The 26,190-nt window shown below is 54.8% G+C and overlaps 1 protein-coding gene across 1 annotated transcript; it reads right to left on the bottom strand.

The window, feature by feature from the left end:
- Positions 1-99: 99 nt before the first annotated feature.
- FAM131C (family with sequence similarity 131 member C) lies at positions 100-22,777 on the bottom strand. The gene is made up of 7 exons (XM_050931264.1): positions 22,314-22,777; positions 10,719-10,843; positions 8,509-8,544; positions 7,435-7,528; positions 4,230-4,412; positions 2,899-3,009; positions 100-2,386 (listed from the first exon to the last, which is right to left on the bottom strand). The coding sequence occupies exons 1-7, from the start codon at positions 22,333-22,335 to the stop codon at positions 2,055-2,057; spliced, it is 903 nt and encodes a 300-aa protein (XP_050787221.1). The 5' UTR covers positions 22,336-22,777; the 3' UTR covers positions 100-2,054.
- Positions 22,778-26,190: the final 3,413 nt, after the last annotated feature.

Genomic DNA, 26,190 nt, shown 5'->3' with positions numbered 1-26,190 from the left:
GGCAGGCCCAGGCTGCAGGGTCTATTGCACTGTGAAATGTGCATGCGCCATCCTGAATTTAGTGCCTGCCGCCCTCTTGGGGCCGGGCCCAGTGGCCCAAGAGTCTGCTACTTAGCAAGCCCTAGGAGAGATGCTCCTTGAGCTCAAGGGCTCGGGGCTTGTGCTTCGGGCAGCGAAAGGGCCTGGCTCCTGCCGTGTACGTCTGGGTTCATCACAGACCTGCCTGCGTTGAATTCTCCTGTAACATGACGTGCTGCCCTCACTGTGCAATTGCTCCCTAACTGCAAGAGTGCAGGGTAAGCCAGGAGCCCTGAGGAGCTGGACCACCCCTTGCCTGTCCCTAGAGCAGCCAGGCTGTTGTGGCCTACACAGCAGGGGGGGGCCTCCTTTGAAATCCCTTGTTCCCAGTCACGGCGCGCAGTAAATCAGAGATGAGGGCCAGCAGGGGCGGAGCTCTTGATCCTTTGTATTTCTCTGGAGACACAGAACGCAGTGGGGAAAAGGCGTCACAGCTGTTGCAGCCCCCAGAGGACCCGCTCCCCTTGCCCCCGCTGACGCAGGAAGCGTTGCCAAGGTGCACACAGTCTCCATGCAACAGTAGGAACCAGCTAGGTGACAAAACACAGAGTGCCAGGCATGATGCCCGCTCTGCTGGCTGGGCAGTGGCTGGCTGAAGGGAGGTGGGCTTAGGAGCAGCCCTAAGGGGAGGCAGCGGCATCCAGCAGCAACAGTCATTGCACGTTCCAGCCGCCTGCTTTACAGAAGCCCCCTGCATGGGAGGAAAACCCGTGGGATGCAGCCCCTGCCCTGAGCGATGGGCGGGAACCTGCCAAAGGTGCCAGGTGTAGCGGTGCCAACATACGAAGTCTTTTCAATTAATATATAACATTTACCTGTCCCCTCTTCCCCCTCCCAACAGTGGGCTAGCTGAGATTTTTCTCATTTGTATCATTCCTCCTGTCCCCGCAAACTGGAGATATGTGTCCGGGTGTGTGTGGGGGGGGGGGCAGCTGTAGGGCCTGCGCATTGAGGTCAGAGAACCAAAGGCAGCTGTGCACAGCAAGGGTGGGGGGTGGGGCTGGCTGGAGGAAGGGCCTGGCGTGTAGTCGAGGTTGACCCCGTTGTCACCACGGTCCCCGAACCGCACTATGGCCCAGCCCTACCCAAGACTGCAGCGCAGTGAGGGGGCATGGCTGTTGCTGAAGGACGTAACTAGCATCCACATGGCAGCTGGGCCCTGCAATTAACTACAGTCCTGTAGAGAGGAAGTACCAAACTGACTGAGTTTGTAGCATTTCCGCCTTTAGGAGCTTATGGGAATTAGACATCCTCAGCCGCCTGCCTCGATGGAATTTGGGTACCTAACCCCCTTAGGTGCCTTTGAAACGCCTAGCCTCAGAGACCAGGGTGACTTCCTAGTACAAGCCAGCTGCTCGCTAGCCAAACACCAAAGCCCCTGGCCCTGAGTGGCTCTGCAGCAAGCTGGAATTGCAGGGGGGAGCACAGAGACGCGTCCCTGTTAAGCCGGCTGGGAGCTCGTCCGAACTACATGGAGACAAGAAAGCAAGGCTGTGGGTGCCGGCTTGCACACAGACCACACGCCCACGTGGCTAGCTGGGAGCACTGCGGGTGGCCGGCTGCTGGCTGAAGCACAGACACTGGACATGCTTGGATGTGGATGCTTCCCCTGCTCCCCCGCTGTCCCAGCCCTTGGGGAACCCACCGGGGGACGGAATGGGTCTTGGTCTTGCAGCGATTCTCCTCAACGCAGCTCAGCAGCCTTGGCCGAAGGAAAATCAATCCAAGCCCCAGACTTTGGTGCAAATGGCGCCAGTCCAGTGAATGCCGCCTCTAAAGGGCCCAGCAGCCCCGGCCCTCCAGGCTGCCCCAGCGGTCACCATTCGGAGAGATGCTATTGGTGTCAACCAGTAGACGGCTTCTAATCCCTGCTCCCAGCAGCATCCAGAGCTGGAACTAGCCACCTTGGCAGGGCCCCTTGCTCCATCCTCAGGGCTGCCCCGTCCCCCTTCCTGTCCTGGGGAGGGGCGGAGGACCTAGTTATAAAACACTTCGTCCTCCGAGAGGGAGCTGCTGTCCACGTAGTGCAGGGAGTTGCTGAGCCGCGTGCTCTCCTGTTCTCTCCCCACGCAGGCCTGCTCCTTCTCCAAGCTGTCTGCCTGGGAGCTCCTGGTCTGGGGGGAGCTGCAGAGGAGAGCCCCAGGGAAGGGGTGGGGCGAGTTCCACCTGTCCACTCCGGAGTGCACCCAGGGTATGGGGGAGGTGTGTGTGGAGGAGGAGCAGGCGGGCAGGCTGCCTTCCAGGTTGGGGCTACTTATCACCTGGGGCCTCAGCAGCAGCTTCTCCTGCAGGTAGATGCTCTCCAGGTCTGAAAGCAAAGCCGGGGAGGGGAAGAGCATGTTAGGGACTCAGCAGGGCAGGCGACTGTCAGCTGGCAGGGCCCGGAGAATGGGCAAGGACAATACTTTCGGGAGTGGTCACCAATCCTGGGTGCCCAGCTTGAGACACCTGATTCCTTGAGGTGCTGATCGCCTGCGGCTCCAGCTGGAGTTGCTGGGTCCTCAGTCCATCCAGGGCCCCAGTCCTGCCCTCAGCTCCAGGTGTCACCCAGGGCTTGCCGAACGGGATCCCCCAGGGATGCAGCATTGGCCTAGTGCAGGAGGATGGCAAGGCTGCCCCTGTGCTGCATGGCCCCCAGCTGCCCAAACACCCCCCTTGGAACAAGATGACAGACATGGAGCCAGGGACCCACCCGACTGATACAGGACACCAGCAAGGATGGCCCCGAGGGACCTTCCTGAATCTGTTACATGCAGGAAGGGCCGGGGAGCATCAGGAGCCCTGCAGGGCTGCTCATGGCAGAGAGGAGGGGGAAGGTACCTTGAAGCTGTACGATCTCCTGGGAGCTGTCCCCATAATTCATTTCTTCGTCATCTAGCGAGGACCAGGCACTCAGGGTGGCCTCGGTGATGGCGAATTGTTCAGCAACCCCTGGGCAGGACCGTGGGAAACCAAACACAGGTTACAAAGGGAGGGGATTGATAGTGGACTGTGTCCTGAACCTGGCTACACCAAGTTAAATCTGGAGTGACATCACTGAAATCAGAGCGAATCTGGATGAACACCAGTGTTCCCAGGAGAAGAGTCTGGCTTGTCCCCGGCAAACCAGCAGAATTCTATCGCTGGGACATAGGAGGTCCCAGAGGGGATCCAGCCATGCTCCATCCAGTCCAGTGCCCTGTCTCCAGCCGAGACCAGCACTCTGCTCGGGGGGAAGGTGTGATGGTGGATCACAGTACGGAAAACGCTGGGATCCTCTGGATGGCAGCGAGGCTGAGGGAGCTCTAGCTGGGTCAGGCCCAGGAGTCCTCTGCATGGGTTATTGTTTGGCTGACAGCTAAGGGACATGCCAAATGCATGGGTGTCATGGAGTCCCCGGGTGATGCTCTGGAACTGCTCCCTACAAAGCCAGGCAGGACTTTGGGGAGCCTCCTCTCCCTTGGAGCAGACTTGTTCAGGGCAAGAAGCTCACACGGCTTCACCTCCTGGGTCTCTCCTAGGAGCATTCAGCATCCTCTGCCCCTCTGTGCACTTCCTACAGCGAGTCCGCCCAGGTGGGGTCCTGGGGAAGCCACAGGGTCCTTCACCCCCACTTTGCAGTCAGACGTGACTCTCAGCCAGCCAGTAAAAGAGAGGTTTATTAGATGACAGAAACACAGTCTAAAACAGAGCTTGTAGGTACCCTCAGGTGGGTCCATTCTAGGGGGCAGTGAGCCAGACCCCCACATCTGCACTCACTTCCCATCCCCAGCCAGCTCCAGATTGAAACCCCCTCCAGCCCCTTCTCCTCTGCTCAGCTCCTTTTCCAGGCCAGGAGGTCACCTGACCTCTTTGTTCTCCCCCACCTTTAGCAACCCCTGGCAGGGGGGAAGGGCTGGGCCATTAGTTGCCAGGAGCCATAGTGTTGGCCAGAAACTGAGGCCCCCACACAGTATTCAGAGGAAACATTAAGAACAGCCCCACTTCGTCACAACGGGCACTGCTCCCTGCCATTCTCCCCAAGGGATGCCCCAGTGCCCAGCCATTGGCAGTGCTCCGTCACGCGGCTGCACAAGCGGAGTCGCTGCTCGTGCATTCACTGCCCCCCCTCGCCCACCTCAGATTATCCCCTGCAGCCTCATTGGCCTGGCAGCTCCCCCCTGCCCACCCACCTGCTGCAAAGCGTGCCTCCCTCAGCTCGTCCGTGAGGTAGGAATAGTGCTCTTCCTCCGTCAGCCACGGCTCGCAGCCCACCTGGGGGGCGCTCCAGCCTTTCCACTCGATGAGGTGGGCCACCCGGCCGCGAGCCATGGCAGTGGGCTTGGTGATGTGGTCCTTTATGGTCTGGACTAACCCTAAAGCAGAGACGGAAGGAGCTGGATTGAAGCGGGCGGGATTCAGACCAGTGGGATCAACGCAACAAGACTTGGTGCTGAAGGAACGTCCTGCATGAGTGATCATGTCCATGCTGGGTGGGCCCCAGCCAACCAGCCCCACTCACCACAATCCTCTCCTACAGCAGCTGGCTTGGATTTCTGCTGGGGCTTCCCTAAGGAGCTGGTCAGGAATCTAGAGGGATATTTATCAGATATTGCCTGGTTTGGGATTGAGGGGCACCGGCAGCGCTGCAGGTGGGACCCGAGGTGGAGGAGCTGGGGGGATGCAGGTCAGGATTGAGGGGCACTGGCAGCACTGCGGGTGGGACCCGAGGTGGAGGAGTGAAGTTAGCATTGACCCCAGCTCAGCTACAGCAGAAACAGCAGCAGCACCATACACCTCCGCCCTGTCCTGGAGAATCTGCCTCTGGGGCCAGAGGGATAGTCAGGCTCCAAGGCTCATCCATTCGATAGCCTTCTTGCTGAGTGCCAGCTGGGAAGATGGTCACCAGTTCACTAGGGACTGGATTGGGACCCCTCAAACTCATCATTACATATGGGCCAATCTTCAGATAGTCAGACCTGGGTTGGATCCCAATTTACTGGTGCTAACATTTTGGACAGCTCACCCAGGGGTGATTCCAAAGCCAAGTGAAGATCCCGAGGGAATGTCTACATTGCAGTTAGACGCATAGGGCTGGTCTGTGCCAGCTGACTCGGTTTCACAGGGCTTGGACTAGGTGGCTGTTTGGTTTCCAGGCCTTTCGGACTCTGCCAGGAGCTCTGGCAGCAGGGCAACCAGGAAGAGCTGCCCCTCGTATGCAGCCATGGCTGAGAAAGCAGCCACTTTTATAAATCTGAGGAAGGGGCATGGCTAAAGCATTGGCCATGCTCCTGAATGGCCATAGACCCACCCAGAACTGGGGAGCGGATAATAAACGCCTCCAGCTGCTCTCTCTCTAGTGTGACGTGGTTGTTAGGAGACCTGCTGGCCCAGCCCTAAGTGGATAGAGGAAGAGATGAAGCGTCTCTCCCATGCTCTCCAGCTCCTCTTGACCATTAGCTCCTGGTGCCTTGCTAAAAATCACCATTTCTCTTATTTTACCATTTTTATCATAAACTTCACGGTGGTTTTTTCCCCCTTGCTAAGCCAGTAGGACGCTCCTCACGGTCTCATGGGATTTCCAGGGGTTCTGGGTCCTGAAGACCTGACCCCTGGTCACAGTGCTACCCCTTGTATCGCCCCAGCGGTGAGCCGTGTTCCCTCAAATCTGTCTGCCCTGGGTCACCTCCTGAGCAGGTTCTGTCTGTTGTGCTAATTGATGACGGAGAAACACAGCCGTGGCGGGAGGCCATGGCAGGAGGGGTGTCTCCCAGGGAGCCAGGGCCAGTCCCATGGAGGGCTCTGGAAACCTTGAACCAGGCTCTGTGTTCAGGAGGGAGACGGGCTGCTGTATTTTGTATCATTTGGGGCTTTGATGGGCCATGTGGCTCCATTCCTAGATACAATGAATTGCAGAGCTCAGGCCTAGAGGTTGGGAATGTAGAGGTCCCTGTGGCAAGTGTGTGTCTGGTGGGATGGGGCATCATCTCCTGGCCAGCTGCAGATGGGGGTGGGGTTCTGACAGCATCCAGGGGAGCTGTGCAATCACCTGAGGCCAAGTGTCCCCAGCAGTGGGGGATGACAGAGAAGACGCTAGATTCTCCTTCCCATCAGTGTCCTCTCAGTCACTTGGGCCAGCTTCACCCACCGCTCGCCATCCAGGTGCTGCCCTTGGCTGGGCACGGAGAGAGCTGGGTGTTGCATCTGGCTGCCCTACCAGCTCCGTGAATGGCCGTTGAGTAGGATGGGGAGGTGGGTTGGGACTGAGGGGCACCAGCAGTGCTGGGTGGGAGCCTGGACAGGGCTTTGGAGGCAAACAAATGGATTCTCGGGATGCTCTGAGAGGATGGACCGGAGCCACGTCTGCCCCTTCCCCCGCCGCATGCTGTGCTCCGAGCAGAATCGTCCTGCTCCGGCACTGGGGCCCTTTCTCCGCGGCGGCTCTGGGAGCCGGGCCCTGGGCAGGCAGCCTTGGGCATTATTCCAGCGCCACCAGCCTTGTGGAGAAAAGGGAATCAGGCCAGCAGGGCCAGCCGGCTGGCGGTTTCCATGGAAACAAACACTTTATTAATCTCCACCACACACAATTAATTACGCCCGAGCTGGTGGGGGCGGGGGGAGGACGGACGTGGCTGCTGCTGGAAGCAGATAAACTCCCTTCCCTCCTCTTCCCACTTCAGGACCAAGGCAATTAGAGCCGCTCAGCCTGGCCTGTGGGGTCCCGCTGGTCTCTGGCCTGGGGGGTGAGGCTGCTTGTTATGGGCAGCACTAGCTTCTTGCAAGAGCCACGGGCAGATCTGAGATGTGACGGGCGTGATGGCATTGACCAGAGGATTTGGATGGCTCTACCGCTAGGCCGAGCAGTGGCCCTACCCCTACCAGCACCAAGGACCCTTTAGTCTCATCAGCCTTCGATCAGGACTTAGGGACTCCCCATGTGCTGACGAGGCGGGGCGGGCTGTGTTAGCCCGTCTGGGACTCAGAGAGGCCGTGTTTATCCTACAGCCTCGCTAAAGAATCCCCTTTCTGTTCCCTGGAGCCAAGGCATGGCTCTTGTCCACCCCGAGGCCCGGTCTGGCGGGAGGATGGGCACCCCTGGACATCCCCTCAGTGGGGGTGGGATCGGGCCCCTGCTCCATTTGAATGAAGAATGAGGAGACGCCCTCAGGCGAATCTGAATCACCATGATTGCTCCGTCAGAAAGCCGGGATTCACCCCTGCCAACGACACGGGGGGCAGAGAAGCCCCCACTGGGATCTCGGCTGGAAATCTGGCCTGGCTGCCCAGTCCTGCATCTTTGCACCAGTGCTCCTCTGGGAGGCTGTGCTAGTCCGTCGTGCCAACCCGGGGCTCAGGGGTGATGGAGCCTGGCGGGAGGGGGGGATAGTCTTTACCTACCCACCAGAGAGGAGGTTGCCAGGGCTGTGACGTTGTAATCGCTGGAGCCGGATTTGGAATCCGAGAGGATCCCACTGGATGTCTTGAAACATTTCTGCAGAGGAAGGAGAGATGCAAAGGCTGGCAAGATGGGCTGGGTCAGCGGGGAGAGAGCTGAGTACCTTCAGCCAGCCCCACGTCTAAGAGAGGGGACCCATGCAGGCCAGGGTGGGGGCCTCTAGGGTGGGGGAGCCCCCAGAGGACCCAGCAGCCCATGGGCACTCAGGACTCATGATACGAGATGCAACGGCTGGGTGGCATTTTGCTGTAGACTTGTGAGGGGGGCTCGTGGGACCATGTCTAGTGTGCTCTGCTGCTGCAAAGGTGGTTGCAGAAGTTCCCATGCTGGTAACTCCAGGGGCAACTGTAGTTAAGTGGCCATCATAGGGTTAACTGAGTTGCACAGAGTATTATGGGATGGAGCCATGCTCCACACCTCCCTTCCTTTCCGATTTCATCTGGCTTAGCTCCCCCCTGCCCCTCCCCCCCATGCTCTGGTATGATGCAGTTAAATAAAGCAGCAAGTTCCCAGCCTGCAGGTGGGTGAGTAGACTGATCTTTGTTGCTAAGCCAATCCTACAAAACTCACAGAGATGTGCGCTGGGGAGGGGGGACATGCTCAGTGTCTGCCAGGTACCTCCCAGCTGTGCCCAGTCTGCAGGGCTGGTTCGACACCCGCTGGCACAGAGTCCCGAGATGGCAAGAGTCCGCAGGACCTCACTGTCCCATGAAAGCCCACAGGTCCCATTCAGTGTGAGGACCCTGTGCTGGCCTTGTGGCCCACCACAGCCTCCCCATCCCCGCCGAAGCTGAGCAAAGGCCAGCTGATGTGATCACCTTGAACCTATCCCCTCCACTTGCCACAGTTTTCGAGGGACTTCCAACCTGGCCAACCCCTGCCCCCAAAGCACCACATGCATCCACTAGGGGGCACCACTTCGGCCACACCTGCCCTGCATTCTCCCAGGAGCTCAGCGTAGGTTCCCAGGCTGTAGAAATGCAATGTACCCCCAGGGCCACCCAACCCACACTGACCTGCACAGGGTCCCAGCAGAAATCCATCTGGTTTTCCTAAAACACAGGGGAGGAAACGAATTAAAACTGGTGCCAAACCCAGGGCTCCCCAGCCACAGCCCCCCTTTTGCTGCAGATTGGTCACAGGGTGGAGGGGAAACTGAGATTCCTGTAGCCCAAGGCAGCTCTCTGGGCTGGGGCTTGTCTTCTCTGTACAGCACCTAGCACAGTGGCTTCTTCTTCTGTTTTCCTTCCTCCTGTCTTGTTTTATTCATTCATTCCTGTCCTTTCCCCATTCCCTTCATCTCCACTCCAGCAAGTCACTGCTTTTGTCTTGTTTTCCCCCTTAATCTTGACTGGGGTTTGCAGGTGGATAATTCTTTATTCCTACAGCTTGTCTGAAAGACACAAAGCTACAGAATTCTCTAAGTGTGGGGGACAGCAGTGCGGCCTAGTGAGCAGGGTGCAGGAGTGAGGGTATGCCTGCACTTGGAGCAGGAAATGTGCGTTCCAGCTGGAGGAGACATCATTCTGGATGATACTAGCTTGTTCTTGCCCTCAGAGAGGGGCAGCTGAACCCCCAGCTCTTCCCAAAGGAGCTCAGTGTCACTGTCTCTGTTTTACTCATGGGAAACTGAGGCACAAATGTATTTTTTTTTTAAATTCCAAAAACATATAAATGGATACGGGGGTTGCCCGCTGTGGAGGTTAGATTGGAGGCTGTTTGGAACAATCTGCACAGTGCCCTAAACACTGGCCAATGAAAGCTTTATACCATTTCTGCTGTTCTTTCCAGGCTGTTTAACCTGCAGCACCATCTTCCCTGGCACAGAGAGACTGTATCCAGTGGTATTATCCAGCTCTGATATAGTGCTTGACTCCTCGAATGCAGGTCAGGGTCATTAACAGATGGGGAAACTGAGGCACAGAGCAGGGCAGTGACTTGCCCAAGGTCATGCAGCAGGTTAGTGGCAGAGTGAGGAATAGAACCCAGGTGTCCTGATTCCTAGGCAGGGGCCCTAGCTGCTAGACAACACTACCTCTCTAACTCCCTTTCATGGTTGTTTATAGAATTGTGTTGGATGGACAGCCCTGAACCCAGCACTGGGCTGGCCAGGTAGCAGCAGCTTCCCCCGCCACACACACAAGGTAACATTGTGCTGCTGGTGCTGACCTGGGGGAGGGCTCCATGGCTTAGCTTGTCAGCTCCTTAGGACAGGGCCTGTCATTGTGTCCTGGGTTTGTATAGAGCCTTGCACAATGGGGTCCTGGATGTTATAATAATAATAACATGCAGGGGCGGCTCTAGACATTTTGTCGCCCCAAGCACAGCGTCATGCCATGGGAGACACTCTGCTGCTTGCCAGTCCCGTGGCTCCAGTGGACCTCCCGCAGGCATGCCTGCGGAGGGTCCACTGAAGCCGCGGGACCAGCGGACCCTCCGCAGGCATGCCGCCGAAGGCACTCTGCCTGCCACCTTCCCGGCGACCGGCAGAGCAACCCCCGCAGCATGCCGCCCCAAGCACGTGCTTGGCGTGCTGGGGCCTGGAGCCGTCCCTGATAACATGGCCCATTTGGTGCTTGGCCTTACTGGAGAGGCTGTCAAGAAGCACAGGCAATACGGATCCCTGGCCACTTGGCCTTTGTCTGAGTCACCAAGCTGCTGTTACATGGCCCACTGAACAGCCTATAATAGCTGATACTCCCTCATGAACGGGTGAGTGGCTCCCTCGCCTGTTTCCCATTCCTGATTCATCCGCACTCCTTGCCAGGGGAACTCTCAAAGTGACCTTTCGGGCTGCAGAAAATGTTTAAATCCCCGCTGCCCTGGGTGACCAGACAGCAAGTGTGAAAAATCAGGAGGGGGGTGGGGGGTAATAGGCACCTATATAAGAAAAAGCCCCAAATATCGGCACAGTCCCTATAAAATCAGGACATCTGGTCACCCTACCAGACCATTACAAGCGTCAAGGTTTGTTTGCCAAACAGCAACTAGAAGCCAGTTATAACAACCACCCTCACAGGTCATCGGCAAGGTTTGAACCCAGGTCCTTCAGCAGCAAGGTACAGCTCTTTGGAGCTAGTAAGCAAACGCCATTAAGTGGCAGCAGTAGCTGCTGCTGCCTGTTCATCTCATTGAGGCCAAGCTGCTGGAAGGGGCCACAACACACACATTGCATATCCCTGTAGCACTTGTGATGATTGTCCTGGGGTCCTGACTCTTTGGTTACCTTGCTGTTGTCTTTCTCCAGGGCAGCTGCGGGCACTTGCTGACTGTCATGGTGGGTGGAAGGAGGGCACTGTGGGTGGCTGGTGATGGAATATTCCTTCTGAGCACTTGCGAAGAATTCTGCAGCTGAAGGAGAAAAGAGATGGTTGAGAGAGACGGGCTGGGCCTGGTAACCTTACTTTGCTATCTATTTACAGGGCAGTTATAAAAGAGAGGCTTGGAAAATTGGGGATGGGAGAGATGGAAAATTTCAACTTTTTGACCCAAAATTGAACCCCAAAACTTTCAGTTTGAAAATGGTGCTGCGGTGCCTCACGGGAGTTGTAGTTCAGCTGCCTCATGTCCCCATTCTTGTCAATAGGACAAGCTCTTCAGCCAGACTACATCTCCCATGATGCACCGTGGTCTCACCTGCTGTGCCACCACAGCACATCATGGGAGTCCATGGCTCTGGTGCCTCATGGGATATGTAGTTTGATGGGGAACTTGGCCCACAGAGGTGAATGAGGGCATGAAATAGCCAAACTACAACTCCCATAGGGCACTGGGGCAGTATTTCCAATAGAAATATTTTGATTTTCAGGTGTTCAGCTTTTTGATGAAATGTCACCATTTTTCAAGGAAAGCAGACACTTTTTGTGAAAAATTTTGTTCAGTCGAAGACCTAATTTTCCATCAAAAACAGCTTACATGGAAAATTTTCCACTAAGTGTGACGGAGTGCTAGGAGCCGAGAGCAGACCCAGCGTTCTGCTCGCTGAGACACTAGCTAGTCCCCACTGGACTGGATTTAACTGGGGGGATGGGTGCTCAATGGTTTGGTTAGGTACGAGGCTGATGAGCTAAAGAGAGCAATCAACATACGAGTTGCCAACAGGTAAAGGCGAGGAAGGAAGTGCAAGGAGGGTGGCTGGCAGAAGCTGTGGGAGACAGGATCCTGAGATCTCTGGAGAGAGGGCGAAGGAGGCTGCTTACTTCCCTGGCATGTTGCTGGACTGGTGGAGGAGCTCCAACAAATAACACACAGGTGCTTATAAACTTGGAAGCATCCAGCCTCTTTGGGTGATCCCAAGGGTGGAGAAGGGAGCCTGTTACACAGGCCTAAGTTATGGATCAAAATATGCCATTGTGGGCATCCAGAGTCTCTCTCAGTGGCTTCTGTGCCACTTAATACTGTGTCTATCTATTCCCTCTGCTCCTTTCTGGCCCCTTCCACCTGACAGCCACATAGTGCTCCACAAACATTAATGGTTCGGCCTCACATTCCGCTTGTCAGTATTTGGGGAAACTGAGACCCAACCTGCCAGGAGTGCTCCTTGGCAGGAATGGCCACTTCCCTCCCTCCTGCTGCAGTGCTCTTTAGTAATCCCAGCCCTTGACCAGGCGGTTTGTACTTTGGCTTGTTCTGTGTTTGTACTGCACCTAGCACCATGGGGCTGGACCCCTAGGTGCTGCCTCAGTGCTGATAATAATTATTCGAATTGATAGGCTTATTTTATTTAATTAGGCTTGAAAACCATTAATACATGTACTTAACTGGGCGGCATCATTCCTGGTGATTGCATGCTTGAGGGAAAGACCAGAATAGCAAGTGAAAAACTCAGCACAGGTGGAAGTTGAACACAATTAGCAAAAATGCCAAACACAAGATCCTTAGAACCAATGTCCTACGTGTCCTGTGTGGAGCAAAGGCCTGGAAAAATAATAAGTCCCTCTAGTGCAAACTGACCAGCTTTTAGTGCCGGTGACAGAATCAGCAACGAAGAGATCCCAGACCAGGCACAACTATCTACATCAACACAAAAGCCGCAGGAGAAAGGGTGGATATGTTTGGAACGCAGCACGATAATGGCTGAAGGAGAGTTACTGCATCCAAATATAAAAATGGTGGGGAAATGAGTGCAGGATGGGAGTAATTGGGCTGTTTGCCTGATGCACCTAATAGCGTGCGCAGACTGGTGATGATGAGAAATCGCCTGCCCTTAAAGCTTTGGGAGCTAGGACAGCAATTGACACACCTGGGCCATATAACAGATACATCAGATACAACTTCGACCCATGTAGCCACACACCAGGGCAATCAAATAGAAGAGAATTACCCGAGCCCACTTAGACATCTCTTGGCCATTGCTAATTCCATCCAGGGGTGGCTCCAGGCCCCAGTACGCCAAGCGCATGCTTGGGGAGGCAAGCCGCGGGAGGTGCTCTGCCGGTCGCCGCAGGGGCAGCAGGCAGGCTGCCTTCGGCGGCGTGCCTATGGAGGGTCCGCTGGTCCCGTGACTTCTGGACCTCCCGCAGGCACGGTTGCGGGAGGTCCGCTGAAGCCGCGGGACCAGTGGACCCTCTGCAGGCAAGCCGCCGAAGGCAGCCTGCCTGCCATGCTTGGGGCGGCGAAATGCCTAGAGCTGCCCCTGGTTCCATCCCCAAAGGCAAGAAAGCCCATGCATGCTACAGTGTTCCCTGCACATCAATGCATTTGGATTTGTTTGGACCGAGAGGAGAACACATTTTAAAGTTGAGGGCCCTTCGTGGGAAATGCCAGGCACAGGGGTGTTTGTGGCCCACAAAATAAATTGCACGGCCAGGCAAGCAGCAGGAAAAGATCAGGAAGATAGGCAGGGAGGTGGAGTGTAACAAAGACGAGCAAGAGCCCCCGTGCTGGGGCTGTCTCTTCTAGGTGCATTAGGAAATATAATTGGGCCCTTGGGCCTTTCATGCTGGGATGGACACACAAGGCCCGGAAGGCAGCTTTGGATTTTTTCTCTTTGGTGCTTACTTTGCATTCAAAATTCAGGTCTTGTCCACTCTGGGTTTCCAGGACAACCCTAGGGCTGGTTGGAGACCTGGTCAGACCCTAGCCTCAGAAGTGTCATGCGAATAAAAGCTGATTAACTTCACGGGGGGGTGGGGGGGAGAGGTGATTTTGTTCAGACTCTTTAAACCTCTTGGGTTTGCATTGTGTTAAACAGGCATTTGAGTCAAACACATGGCAAACGCCTGGGAACTGAAGTGTCTTTGCTAAAGCTCTGACACCTTCTCTGCTGGAATTTAAGACTGAAGAGCGCTGACACCCTCTGTCTCTAGGATCTCCAAGGAGTTCTCCAGCGGAATCAGAGATGAGCAGATATTTCAAAGGGACAGAGTTAGGAAATGGACTTTTTCCAGCTTTCTTTATCCATCCTCAGGAAGCAAAAAGGACACAACCACTTCCCCTTCTCCCTTCACAAGGCCCTTTGGAGCAGTCTGGGTTCAGCATTAGCAAGGAGCAAGGACTTGTGCAGCCTTGTCCTTCCCCAGCAGTGCTCATCAACGTCTGAGTGCACAACCAGTTTTGCCTCTGCCCACGCCGGCCATGCCCTCCCAGGGGTTTGCTAGGGAGAGGATCGGCTAAGGAGGTACAGTCCCCACAGCATGTTCCTGTGCTCCTAGCCCGTGTGGCATGTTCAGAAAGTGTTGTGAGGCCACAGTTACCCAGCAGGGGAAACTAGCAGAGCTGCTGATGGAGCCGGCTGACCATGCTGAGTTTGGAAAACGGAGCCCACGGCCTGGTTCTCTTCCACCCTCATCCACCTGCTCGGGGAAGGTGTCCCCTACTCCACCCCAGCCTCCTCAGATGGCACCTTCTCCACATCTGCCTCCGTTATGATCTCTATCTCACCACCGCCATGCCTGATGCTCCGCAGGCCAATGCAAGATGACAAGCTCTCTGCTCTGATGAACTTCAAATCTGTGGGGCCTTGCAAAATTCCTACACCCCCATCACATGACTTCCTACTGGGAACAGCCCCGTAAGACAGTTTCTAGCCCTCATGCAGAAGCGTCAGCAGCCTTTCTGGCATCCTAGGCGGTGGAAGGTCCCACCCTCAAAATGGCTCCCCGGACAGAGGCGGTGGAAGGTCCTGCCCCCAAAATACCACCAACGAGCGCAGCGGCCGGATGTTCGGCTGACACGGTTGCCGCCCCCCAAATGTCAGCGCCCTAGGCGACTGCCTAGGTTGCCTAATGGGTTGTGCCGGCCCTGCCCTCATGGCTGCGGAAAACCTTCAAAATGTGACCCCTAAAGGTTCAAAAAGCAGAAGGCAAATAAGAAGAGCCCCAAATCTATTATTTTTATATAATCTCATGATTTTAAAGCCAATCTCATGATTTCTGGTGAGCCTAACTCCTGATTTTTCAACCTTTGGGGTTGGCCCTGCCATAGGAGTAGGCATACTCGCCCTAGCTTTGTCTAGCCAGCATGGACCTGAAATGTGAGGGCGTATCCAGGGTTCCAACAGGCTGGTACAGCCTGCGCCAAGGCCCCTCCTGCATTTAGGGATTAATAACAAGAATTATTGTTATACGCTGGGGACGCATCACTTGGAAGTAACAGAGGAGGAGAAGGAACTCGGAGTATTGTTTGATCACAGGATGACAATGAACCACCAATGTGATATGGCCGTGAAAAAAGCTAATGCGGTCTTGGGATGCATCAGGTGAGGTATTTCCAGTAGAGATAAGGAGGTGTTAGTACCGTTATACAAGGCACTGGTGAGATGCCATCTGGAATACTGTGTGCAGTTCTGGTCTCCCATGTTTAAGAAGGATGAATTCAAACTGGAACAGGTACAGAGAAGGGCTATTAGAATGATCCGAGGAATGGAAAACCTGTCTTATGAAAGGAGACTCAAAGAGCTTGGCTTGTTTAGGCTAACCAAAAGAAGGCTGAGGGGAGATATGATTGCTCTTTATAAATATATCAGAGGAATAAATACCAGGGAGGGAGAGGAATTATTTAAGCTCAGTACCAATGTGGACACAAGAACAAATGGCTTCCTGGACATCAGGAAGTTTAGACTTGAAATTAGACAAAGGTTTCTAACCATCAAAGTGAAGTTCTGGAGCAGCCTCCCAAGGGGAGCAGCGGGGGCAAAAGACATATCTGGCTTCAAGACTAAGCTTGATAAGTTTATGGAGGGGATGGTGTGTTGGGATAGCCTAATTTTGGCAATTAATTTGTCTTTGACTACTAGCAGTAAATATGCCCAATGGCCTGTGATGGGATGTTAGATGGGATGGGATCTGAGTTATTACAGAGAATTCTTTCCCAGGTGTCTGGCTGGTGAGACTTGCCCACATGCTCAGGGTTTAGCTGATCACCATATTTGGGTTTGGGAAGGAATTTTCCTCCAGCGCAGATTGGCAGAAGCCCTGTGGGGGTTTCGCCTTCCTCTGCAGCGTTGGGCACGGGTCACTTGCTGGAAGATTCTCTGCACCTTGAAGTCTTTAAACCATGATCTGAGGACTTCAGTGGCTCAGACACAGGTTTAATACAGGCGTGTGTGGGTGAGATTCTGTGGCCTGTGTTGTGCAGGAGGTCAGACTAGATGATCATAATGGTCCCTTCTGGCCTTAAAGTCTATGATTCTATGATCTTCATGGCTATTTTCAGCCGTGCTGGACAGATCAAAGCTAGTGCGTGTACGTCTACTTACACTGCATTCACACTTGGATTACGGGGTTGACATACCCTAAGTTTGACAACACTTTCCATGTGCATGACACACACCAGGGCCAGGAGCTCATGGGTGCAAGAGTGAAGGTCTTGGCTTGTCTAGATGTGGGTCTGGAAGGTGTTAGGTCATGCTGGGTAGGCTTTAACTCAGCCCATTTAACACATGTTGAAGGCACATTGCCTTGTCTACATTAGGCTGTTAACACATTAGCTAACACCTTCCAGACCCTAGTCTAGACAGGGTCTTGGTCTTTCCGAGAACCTGTATGTCCCTTCCACATAGGGAATGTAGGGAGGCTTGGAACAACTCTCCGCGCTGGGGTTTGGCCAGGGCACGGGGGTCCAGGCTACAATGACGCGTGAAGCCCCTAGAGTCACCAAGACACTGTTCAAAGCAAACCCTGCCCTGCAGCCCTCTGTGTTTTCCATCTGATTTCAACATCTGCCTCATAGGCTGACCAGATGTCCCATTTTTAAAGGGACAGTTCCGTTTTTTGGGACTTTTTCTTATATAGGCACCTATTACCCCCCACCCCCTGTCCCGTTTTTTCACAGTTGCTATCTGGTAACCCTACCTCAGATTCTTAAAAATCTCATCCCCTTTGAGAACCCGATGGGTGGCCGCGTTGCCTTTCACTGCTGATTTTATGAATTTTATCCCCAGTTCCTGAAAAGCCATTGGCACTTCCTCCTGGAAACCATGTTCTCATGCCCCGCTGCCCCTTCGGTTCTGCTTTCAACTCAGAGCCCTCTCCTGCCCCGCTGAAACCCTGCAAGCTTCCTCAGTGGGAAGCCCTTGTCCTCCCTCAGACAAGGCAGCTCTTTCACAGCTTTGACTCTGATAACCCCAACTGCCTGACAGTGGGGAGGAATATAATGGATGCAGGAAATTAGCTTTCAAGTGTGATTCTGCTCAGAGATGTGCCTGGATATAAAGGGTTTTGTGAGGCGCCATGTTCATTTGTCCTCAAAGGTACTTTGGCAAATCCTCTATTGATTTCAAGCACCTCCTTTATAGCTCCTGGACCTGCAAACTCCTCCAGGATCTGAGGGTCACGCTGGGGGGTTCTCATCCTTCTCCCCAACCATTGCCAGTTGCAAAGGATCAGCTGGCAAATTCTACACCCGGGCAGCCCCCTCATCTTCATGGGTCCGCACAGCTGGGGTGGATGGGAACAGAGTGGCCAACTCTAGCGATGATGCAGGAGGTAGGATTGAATCCAGCTCACCCTGTGCTGGCTCGTACAGGGAGAACTGGAGCTGAACGTGGTTGTGTCCCTGAAGTGAACACGGCGGGATTCTCCATCACCCTACACCTTGTGCAGCCATCAATGCTGGAGCAAAGCAGTTGTGAATGGCTCCCGCATGCAAATGGTCAAAACCACCTTGGTCCTGAAAGCAGTTCAGTCCTCTGGAAATTGGTGAAGTCTGAACAGATCAGGGCTCTTTGAACCACCGCAAACAGGGTCCACACGAGGACTCTCTAAGCAGCTTAGCTGAACTGGGTTTTTGTTAGTGTTTATTATTTGTATTTTCACAGCAGATAGAAACTCCAGCTATGGAACAGGGCCCCACTGTGCTAAGCACTCTACAAACACAGGAAATCTCCCCCCTGGAGATGGGCTCTGAGCAGAGTATCCTGGGATAACGTAACCCACTCTGGAAAGTGAAGGGGAGAATTTCTCAACCGTTTGGCCTGGTAGCATGAAATCAGGACTGGGCTTTTGGAGACCTGGGCCCTAGTCCAAGCTCTGCTGCTGGGTGAATTCGGGCAAGTCTCAGCCCTGCTCTGTGCCTCAGTTTCCCCATCTGTAAAATGGGATAACGAGACTGCGGTGCCTGGAGCTCTATTGGTGAAAAGTGCCAGCTAAGAAGCGGGTGTTATGACTCTTATTTACATTTTATGCCAAGTCTCTTTTCCAGCTTCAGGCCCCTGCCTAGCCTGGCTCCTGGTGGCAGAGCTCAGAACACCATGCTGGGGGTAGCACCGTTCCTTTTTCAGGGCTCCTTTGCAAGCAGCTCCTTGCAGCAGGTGATAATGAGCCTGCTAGAGCTCTCCCTTTCCACATCCTTCTCCCCAGCAGCTAATTTCCCCCGGGCTCCCAGCGGGCAGAGCCCTAGTGCAAGGCACATGTTGGCATCCTCCACCTAATAGGCTCTGCAGACAGTAATATTATGGAGTGTAACCGACAGTTCTGGGTGGTGAGTCATAGACACAAGTAGAGCGTGCCACTCCTGCCCAGCCTCACAAGGCCACATTTAGGGAAGGATGCCACAGGCTGACTGACGCTCAGGCCCTTAGAGAATAAAATTCCTCGTCTCTACAGATATGTATACTGAGTGTATAGGGGGTGTATATGCACAGTGCCATGGGGTCTGGTGCAAACCTAGGGCATTTCAAAGGCTTTGCTTCTCCATAAGCAGTCTCTCCTCTGCAGGTTCCGGCAGCACTGAAGGCTTTTAAGTGTGTGTGTACAAGGTCTTTGTGCACACACACACACACACACACACACACACACACACACACACACACACACACACACACACACACACACACACACACACACACACACACCTCTCTCTATATAAAGTGTGTCTGGATCTAGTTAAACGAGAAACCAGAGCTTTCCAAATAGAGTGGAAGCATTTAAATATCCAGCTCCCCCCTGGAGCTGAACTGCACCAGATCTAATTCGTCTGCTCTGATGTGGGTGGGTGTGAAATTAGAAGCGTCTCTAACAACCATCCACTAAGAGGAATTGCAAAATGTTGGTGTTTTGGGATAATGTAAAAGCAAAATTGGGTGGGCTTTTTTTTTCCTTCTTCGGGCCAGTGTTGATTTGGGTCGATTTGTATTTTCTGAAATCCCGTAGTAACTGAAAAAGTGGATTATTTTGACGAGGCTGGTTTTTGTCTTCAACTCCTATGAATGTGACCTGAGATTTGAGCTCTGAGGGGTGTCCCACCCCAGGCAACTTGACAGAGCACAAGAGATGTGGATCTCAAAGGAGATCAGTAGCATTGCCCCCATTTTACAGGCAGCGAAATTGAGGTACGATAAGTGGCAATGACTTGCCACAGGTCACCCAGCAGAGCCAGGATTAGAACACTGGTATGCTGAAGTGCACTCTAGCTACTAGGCCACACTGCCTCCCTTAAACTTACACCACTTAAGTGCCGCACAGATATTTACAGACTTCCCCTCACGATGCTCCTGGGAGGCTCTGTGCAAGTGTGGATCCCTTTGTCCTTGTCACCTGGGTCCACCTGGAGCTGAGGACCTATCAAGAACCCTGGTGTGACAGCACCATGCCAGCAGCCAACAGCAAGCTGTCCCCTCGCTGCTCTGAAAGCAAAGGAAGGACCGAGACATACAGCCATGGACAAGCCCTGCCCTGCGGACTGTTTGTACCTGCCCCGTTTGGCTGTGAAGATCCCGAGCGATTCATCAAACGTACGTGACTCAAGGGAAACTGACGATGGCTCCCGGGGAGGCATGGCTGACTTCTGTGTCACTCTCAGGGCTAGACCGATATTGATGTGCAGCCTTCGCGGTGTAAGGTGACTTGTGTCGTGACAAGGGCCTGTCTAGGCCCAGCTGTGCGTGCGGGGCCATATTTTCAAAAGAACTCCATGTACTTGGAGAATCTGGCCAATGGCGCTCCCCGGAGAATCTGGCCCTGATCTGTTTTGGCTCCAGTGTCTCCTGGACTTTGTAATGGGCCTTTCATCTCTAGTTTGAATTCAGATCAAGTCAGTCCTGACTTAAAAGCTGGTGCTATCTCAGGGCTGGTGTGGTGTGAATTTTCCCATGAGACTGATCTCCACATCCTAAATTATCACCTGCACACCCAGCAGTCTCCAGGAGAGAAGCCAAGACCCTGAGTGGTTCCTGCCCTCACCAGCGTTGCCTCTGGCTTGGCAAGGGAGTGCTGGCAGAGGATGCAGGGCATTGTGGTGCAGGTGTTGTAGCTAAGCAGAATTCCCTATTGGTACAGGCCTGTCACCTTTCCTGGCTGCTCTTCCTCTAAGCCTTTCCCATCTAGGGTGACTAGATGTCCCGATTTTATAGAGACAGTCCTGATTTTTTGGGACTTCTTCTTATATAGGCTCCTATTACCCCCCATCCCCTGTCCCGATTTTTTATATTTGCTGTCTGGTCACCATATTCCCATCCCAGTACCACAAGGGCCCAAAACCTCCCCATCAACCTCCCCGTGATTGTCCATCAGTCCAGGAGCTAGAGAGCAGCTGCCTTTGCTGGACAGGGGGGTGTCTCTGCCTTTTTCCAGTCCCTGGTCCATCCAGGCGGGGTTCCTATGCGCAGCATCCACTATCTCCTTGGCCTCCTTCTCGGCATGGTGGGTGCTGGTGTCCTCAGCTCTGTTTCCCCATCCTGGTTTGGTCATTTGTTGTCCCCAGTATTCAGTTGATTTCTGGGGCCTGGGGCCCCTCCCTCACCCGAGGGCCTTCCGTTGCTTTGATGGGTTCTGCCCACCAGTCCCAATCACCAAATAGGCTCCAATCTTTCACCAACACCCAACGCACTTTAAAAAGCAGCTCAGTAACACATGGGGAAAACATGCCAACACCTGCTTTCCTTGTGCGTTATGGAGTCCCAAAGCCCCAAGGTCTTCACCACTGGCTCTTACTGGCACAGGGAGGCTAGTCCCAGCGTGCAGCTGGCTATAGTCCCCTCCTCCGTGGTGATGTGCACTGCACCCCAGAAGTGGTTGCCTTTTGGCGTGGGATGAAACGATCATTCCAAATTGCTTTGCAATGCAGCTTTTAGGATGAAAGCCTCTGTTATAAGGGAAAATACGACTCTCTGGGCTGAATTCAATACAGGCTGCCCATGGAAGCTGAGGACTGGCCAGGGTTTTTGGGACTAGTACACAGAACACTGCTGCCCCTGTTGTAACCCCCTTACAGGGGGGAGGGATAGCTCAGTGATTTGAGCATTAGCCTGTTAAACCCAGGGTTGTGAGTTCAATCCCCCTGAGGGGGCCATTTAGGGAACTGGAGTAAAAATCTGTCTGGGGATTGGGCCAGCTTTGAGCAGGGGGTTGGGCTAGCTACCTCCTGAGGTCCTTTCCAACCCTGATAGTCTATGATTCTACCCCAGTTGCTTCAGGGCTGTTTTACCATCTGAAATCAACCTGGGGCAATGCCCAGGAAAGATTCTGGGCCCGATTCTGATCCTGTGTATACAGGTGTAAATCAGGAGTAATCCCACCGATCTCAGCGGACTCACACTGGTGCAAACAAGTGGGACCTCTAGCTTGATGATGCTCGCTTCTCACCAACACCAAATGCCTCCCTTTATTGCCTGCTCCTCCTGGAGTGACCGACCCAGAGACGTGGCAAGTTGTCACTGCCCCGGGGTTGGAAGACAGGTACCTGGCTGTCTGCATGCAGCAAGCCAGGACCTGCCGTGGCAGAGTATCTGTCTCATCCTGGCTGTGCAGGGCAGATGCTGCTCTGGGACCAGGGCTGACGCGAAGGGGCTTGACTGAGATGCAGGAGGCTGGGGTTCAGGAGCGGGAGATTGGGAACATTATGCCACTCAGACCAGGGCCCCCTCCAGACAGTGGCTGGAAACAGCTGTTTCAGACAAAGGTGCAAGAAACCCCCTAGTGAACACAGATGGAATAACCTGCCTTTAGGGGCGGTTTCTGCCTGACCCGCCTGTTAGTGTCCTGTTTATGCCCTGGAGCATGAGGACTTTTACCCAGTGCACGAGTGAAGCTCAAGCCAGTGTCCCAGGGGAGTCTTGTAGCAAAGGCAAAAACTAAATGCCCCCTGCCCAGATCTGCCCCTGCCCCCCCCCCCAGCCAACATCCCTCGGCTAGCAGAGAAGAAAACCATTCCCTGACTCCTTGTCCTGAGTCTCTGTCATATTCAGTAACACCCTCCCGCCCCACGCGCGTCCGAGGGGCTGGCTGGCAAGACGGGGAATGGGCAGACACCCCCGGGGGGGGGGCAGACACTAAGTAAACAATCCTTGGGCTAGAGAGCAGCTGCCTTTGGGTGGCAGGTGCCAGTTGTCTTCTCTCTCCCCTCCCTCAGCCCCAGCCCTCCCTCCGCGCTGGATGGCACTCACCTTGGGACATGCAGGACCCCATCACGGGGGGCTTCTCTTCATCCACCTCTTGGACAGCTGGGGGCTCATCTCTTCTCTCCCCGGTTCGTCTGTTCCCAAGCCAGCTCCGCCGCCTGCCCGAGATGCGGACAGAGGACCCAGCTCCCCCTCCCAAACCCCCCCCCCGGTTTTATTTTTTTTCCTCCTCGGCGCTTGGTTACTCCTCCTGCCCCGCTCCCCCCTTCCCCAAGTTCGCAGGCGACCGTGGCAATGTCTCCGGCGAGCTGCAGGGGAAGAGGAGGCAGGCGGAGCGGCGCGCAGAGGAGAGCCAGACGGACGTGCACACACAGAAGGGAAGAAAAGGCAGCTCTCTGCCAGTCAGGGCTCCTTGGGGGATTAGCCGGGCTTTAGCCACCTCCCCTCTCGCCTGGCTGCTCTCCCCGCCAGCGCTTGCTGGAGCTGGGAAGCCGAGCGGGGGGCTTTGTCCTTCCCTGCCCGTGGAGAGGAGCCCACTTGTTGGGCTCCCTGACAGCACGGCCGGCCTGTTTCTCCTCGCCCTGACCCCAGGCGCTGCCTCCACCCCCGAGTCCGCGGTGATGCTGAGGGGGGTTACAAACAGGCTCCTGACAATGTAACACCAGCCCCCCCCCGAGCTGTGACCGAACCACTTTGCAGGGGCCCTGGAACTAACACGTCTCTGCCGGCTGCATGCAGGGTGGGAGGCTTGAGTGACCAGGGCCAGGGGGCAGGGGCATCTCAGCGAGGGGGGGCTTGATGCTGGAGTTTGCTTCCTACTCCTCCCACTTGCCCAGTGAGCTGCACTTTGCTGCTTCCAGGGCAAAGAGTGCAGATCACCCAGGGCCGATCCTAGCTATTTTGGTGCCCTACGCAGCCCCCAGGGCTCCACAAAGGGTGTGTGTGTGGGGGGGGCGGGGGTTGACCTGCAGCTGTGAGCCAGGGGAGCAGAGCAGACTGGGGCCGGGCTGCTCCACTTACCATGCGGTGAGTGCAGGATCAGGCCTGGCTGCAATCTTCAGGGGAGTGGGAGCGGGGCTGGAGCGGAGGCCTGGGGAACAGCTGGAGCAGGGGCTGGAGCAGCACACAGCTGCACAGTGCATCGATAAATATGGGTGCCCCAAATTTCCTGCTGCCCTACGCAGCTGCCTACTTTGCCTATGGGTAAGGACGGCCTTGGGATCACCCCTTGGCTCTGGCATTCGCTTGGGGGCAGGGATTGTGGGGGTGATGGTGGGGCGGCTTTGCTGAATTTGATGGCTCTTAGGGAAGGCAGAAGGAGTTGTTTGCTTGTACCAAGGTCTCTCTGTCAAGACAGGACTAAGCAACCAGCACGCTCCCCGCCCCTCAGTTTGGATTATGGGCAGCCCCCTGGAAGCAAGCAGCACTGGAGATTTTCAGGCATAGTCTGTGCTTATGATATTTCTGGTCTAAATCACCTGGCCCAAGAGGTTGGGAGAAATTCCCTTTACAGCACTGTGACCAAGTGGGGGGATTTTCTTGGCGTTTTCAGTCTTTTCCAGGGTTTGCATGCACAGGGGGTGGAACTCAATGTACCTGGGTGTTACTGGTTTAACAGTGAGGGGAGAGGGAGTTTGTTGTTACAGAGGACCGGGGAGGGACTCGGGACCCCAGCCCAGGAGACACAACCGGTTCTGGCCAGTGGAAGGACAAAGGGCTGCAGAGAGAGGACCCCAGTGACCTGACCAGCCGGTTCCAGCCAGAGGAGAGCTGCGAGGAGATGGGACTCAGGCCTTCCTGTTTACGACCCTGTTTACCTGGAGAGAAGACAATGGACAGAGATGGGGCTTGAGGCCGGGGGTATCAGAGGCCCAGCTGGGAAGCAGGGGGGCTCGGGGCTGGCGAGGGGAAGCAGGCAGAGCCCACTTGGATGCAGGGAGACTGGGATGTGCTGTTATTGTGAGAAGCCAGGCCTGAGGCCCTGAGAGTTTCCTGTGCTGTGTTCAACTCTCAATAAACCCTCCTGTTTTATGCTGGCTGAGAGTCACTCTGGTCTAGAGAACAGGGTTGCATCAGCCCCTTCGGGGGTGAAGAGGCCCAGGGGGTCCAGAGCATGTGGACTCCCGGAGGGGGCCCACGGCAGAGACAGACGTGCTAAGGCTCAGAGAGGTGCGGCTCTAGGAAGTGGAGGGGCCTGACCCCGAGAGAGAGTGGACCCCCGAGAAGGGCTATCTCACTGAAAGGGGCACCCCCTACCAACTGCACAGGGCCAAGAGTGGGCACGATCAGTGAGTCCGTGACAAGCACTGCGAGTCTTGTGATATTTGGTGTTTTTCTGAAAGCCCCAGCTCCCAGAGCCAGGGGAATCTCAGCTTTCCTTTGTTCCCAGTAAGCTTCCAGCCTGCCTGGCTGCGGAGGAAAGCATGGAAATGTGACCCCAATGTACCCTAAAAGCTCCGGAAGGAGAAGGCAAAGATAAAGAATGTCAAGTTTATTTAAAAAAAATCATTATTTTTAAGCCAATCTTGTGGTTTTGGGGGGGACCTGGACTCACGAGGCTGGCGGCACTGCTTTGGGGGCTGAAGAATCGCAAAGCACCAGCTTGTCTTCTCCTTAACAAAATCCTTAGATCCTCAGCTGGTGAAAATCCCCGGTGACTCCAGCGGAGCTGTGCCACTTTAGAGCAGCTGGGGATCTGGCCCACTGCCTTAAATGGAACAACGCGGATTTGCGCCAGATGAGGATCTGCCTTTTAATTTTTGTAGACTAGAAACTCCAGCAAGTGCAATCTCGAGGTTGGTTAAAGCATGGTAGAAGCTCTCACTCTGCACTAGCAGCTGCCCTGCCCAGCTTTGTCTCCAGGCCAGTCAATGACAGGCAGGCACTGAGTAGAACAGCAGTTGCAACAATGTGCATTCATTATACTGCTGCCAGGCACACCTGGCCAATAGGAACATGGCAGACAGCCGGTGTGCTGACCGATAATATAATTTGCTCTTTCTCTCTCAAAGCTTTTTAGAAACATACTGAGTTAAACCCCAGCCTGAGCGGGGGGAAGTGGATGAGGTCCATGGCTGAATGGAAGGAGTGCCGCTTTCTACCCAAGTGCAGCTGGAAAACAAATTCTTGAGCCCAGATCCGCAAAGGTGCATGATTTCAATGGGAGTTAGGTACCTAGATATCTTTGAGGATCTGAGCTTTTAAGACTGCTGCTGCTTTCGGCATCTGGGAGCAGCCGGGATCCATTGGGGCAGCCAGGTTACAAAGGCAGTGACAAGCAGCAGATAAACGTCCACTTTGGGATGTGGGTTTTTTACCCACAAAAGCTTATGCCCAAATTCATTTGTTAGTCTTTAAGCTGCCTTGTTGTTTTTGTTCTCTTTGGGAGCTGCCCTGATCTCTGCCATCTCTCCTGAACCCTTCCCCACCTCAGCTCTCAGGCTCTGCCCTGCCAGTGTCTCAGGGCGGGATGAAGAGGCTGCTTTTGCCCCCTCCGGATGTGACTCTGCCCTTCCAGAAGCAGAGGGAGGGAATGTCCCTGCGGGCCTGGTGACGGGGCGTACACTCTGCACTGGCAGAGAAAGAATTAACTGGAGCAGGAGGCCAATTCGTGCACCCAGAGGTTGGGCCAGGCCCAGCTGAGGGAAGCTGGTGGCTAATAAAGGAAGGATTCCAAGGGACTGGGGGGGGGGGTAGGAGGTGAGTTGATCTGAGGACTCTCTGCTGATGGGAGTGCTGGGGAATGGACAGACCTGGACACACTGACGGTCTGGGGAGAGGCAGACAGGAGCTGGCCCTCCAGGGAGAAAGCCCTGACAGGCAGCGTGTGGGCCAAGAGCAGGAAGGGGCTCTGGGAAGGAGTGAAGGGTCTGTGGAGGAGGGGGCCCAGGCAGGCGCTGGGGAAAAGGACCTAGAGACAGGG

This window comes from Gopherus flavomarginatus, chromosome 21 (genome assembly GCF_025201925.1).
Source record: "Gopherus flavomarginatus isolate rGopFla2 chromosome 21, rGopFla2.mat.asm, whole genome shotgun sequence".
NCBI classification, from domain to species: Eukaryota; Metazoa; Chordata; order Testudines; family Testudinidae; genus Gopherus; species Gopherus flavomarginatus.
The sequence above is the reverse complement of the archived record's forward strand: the minus strand, read 5'-3'. Positions and strand labels throughout refer to the sequence as shown.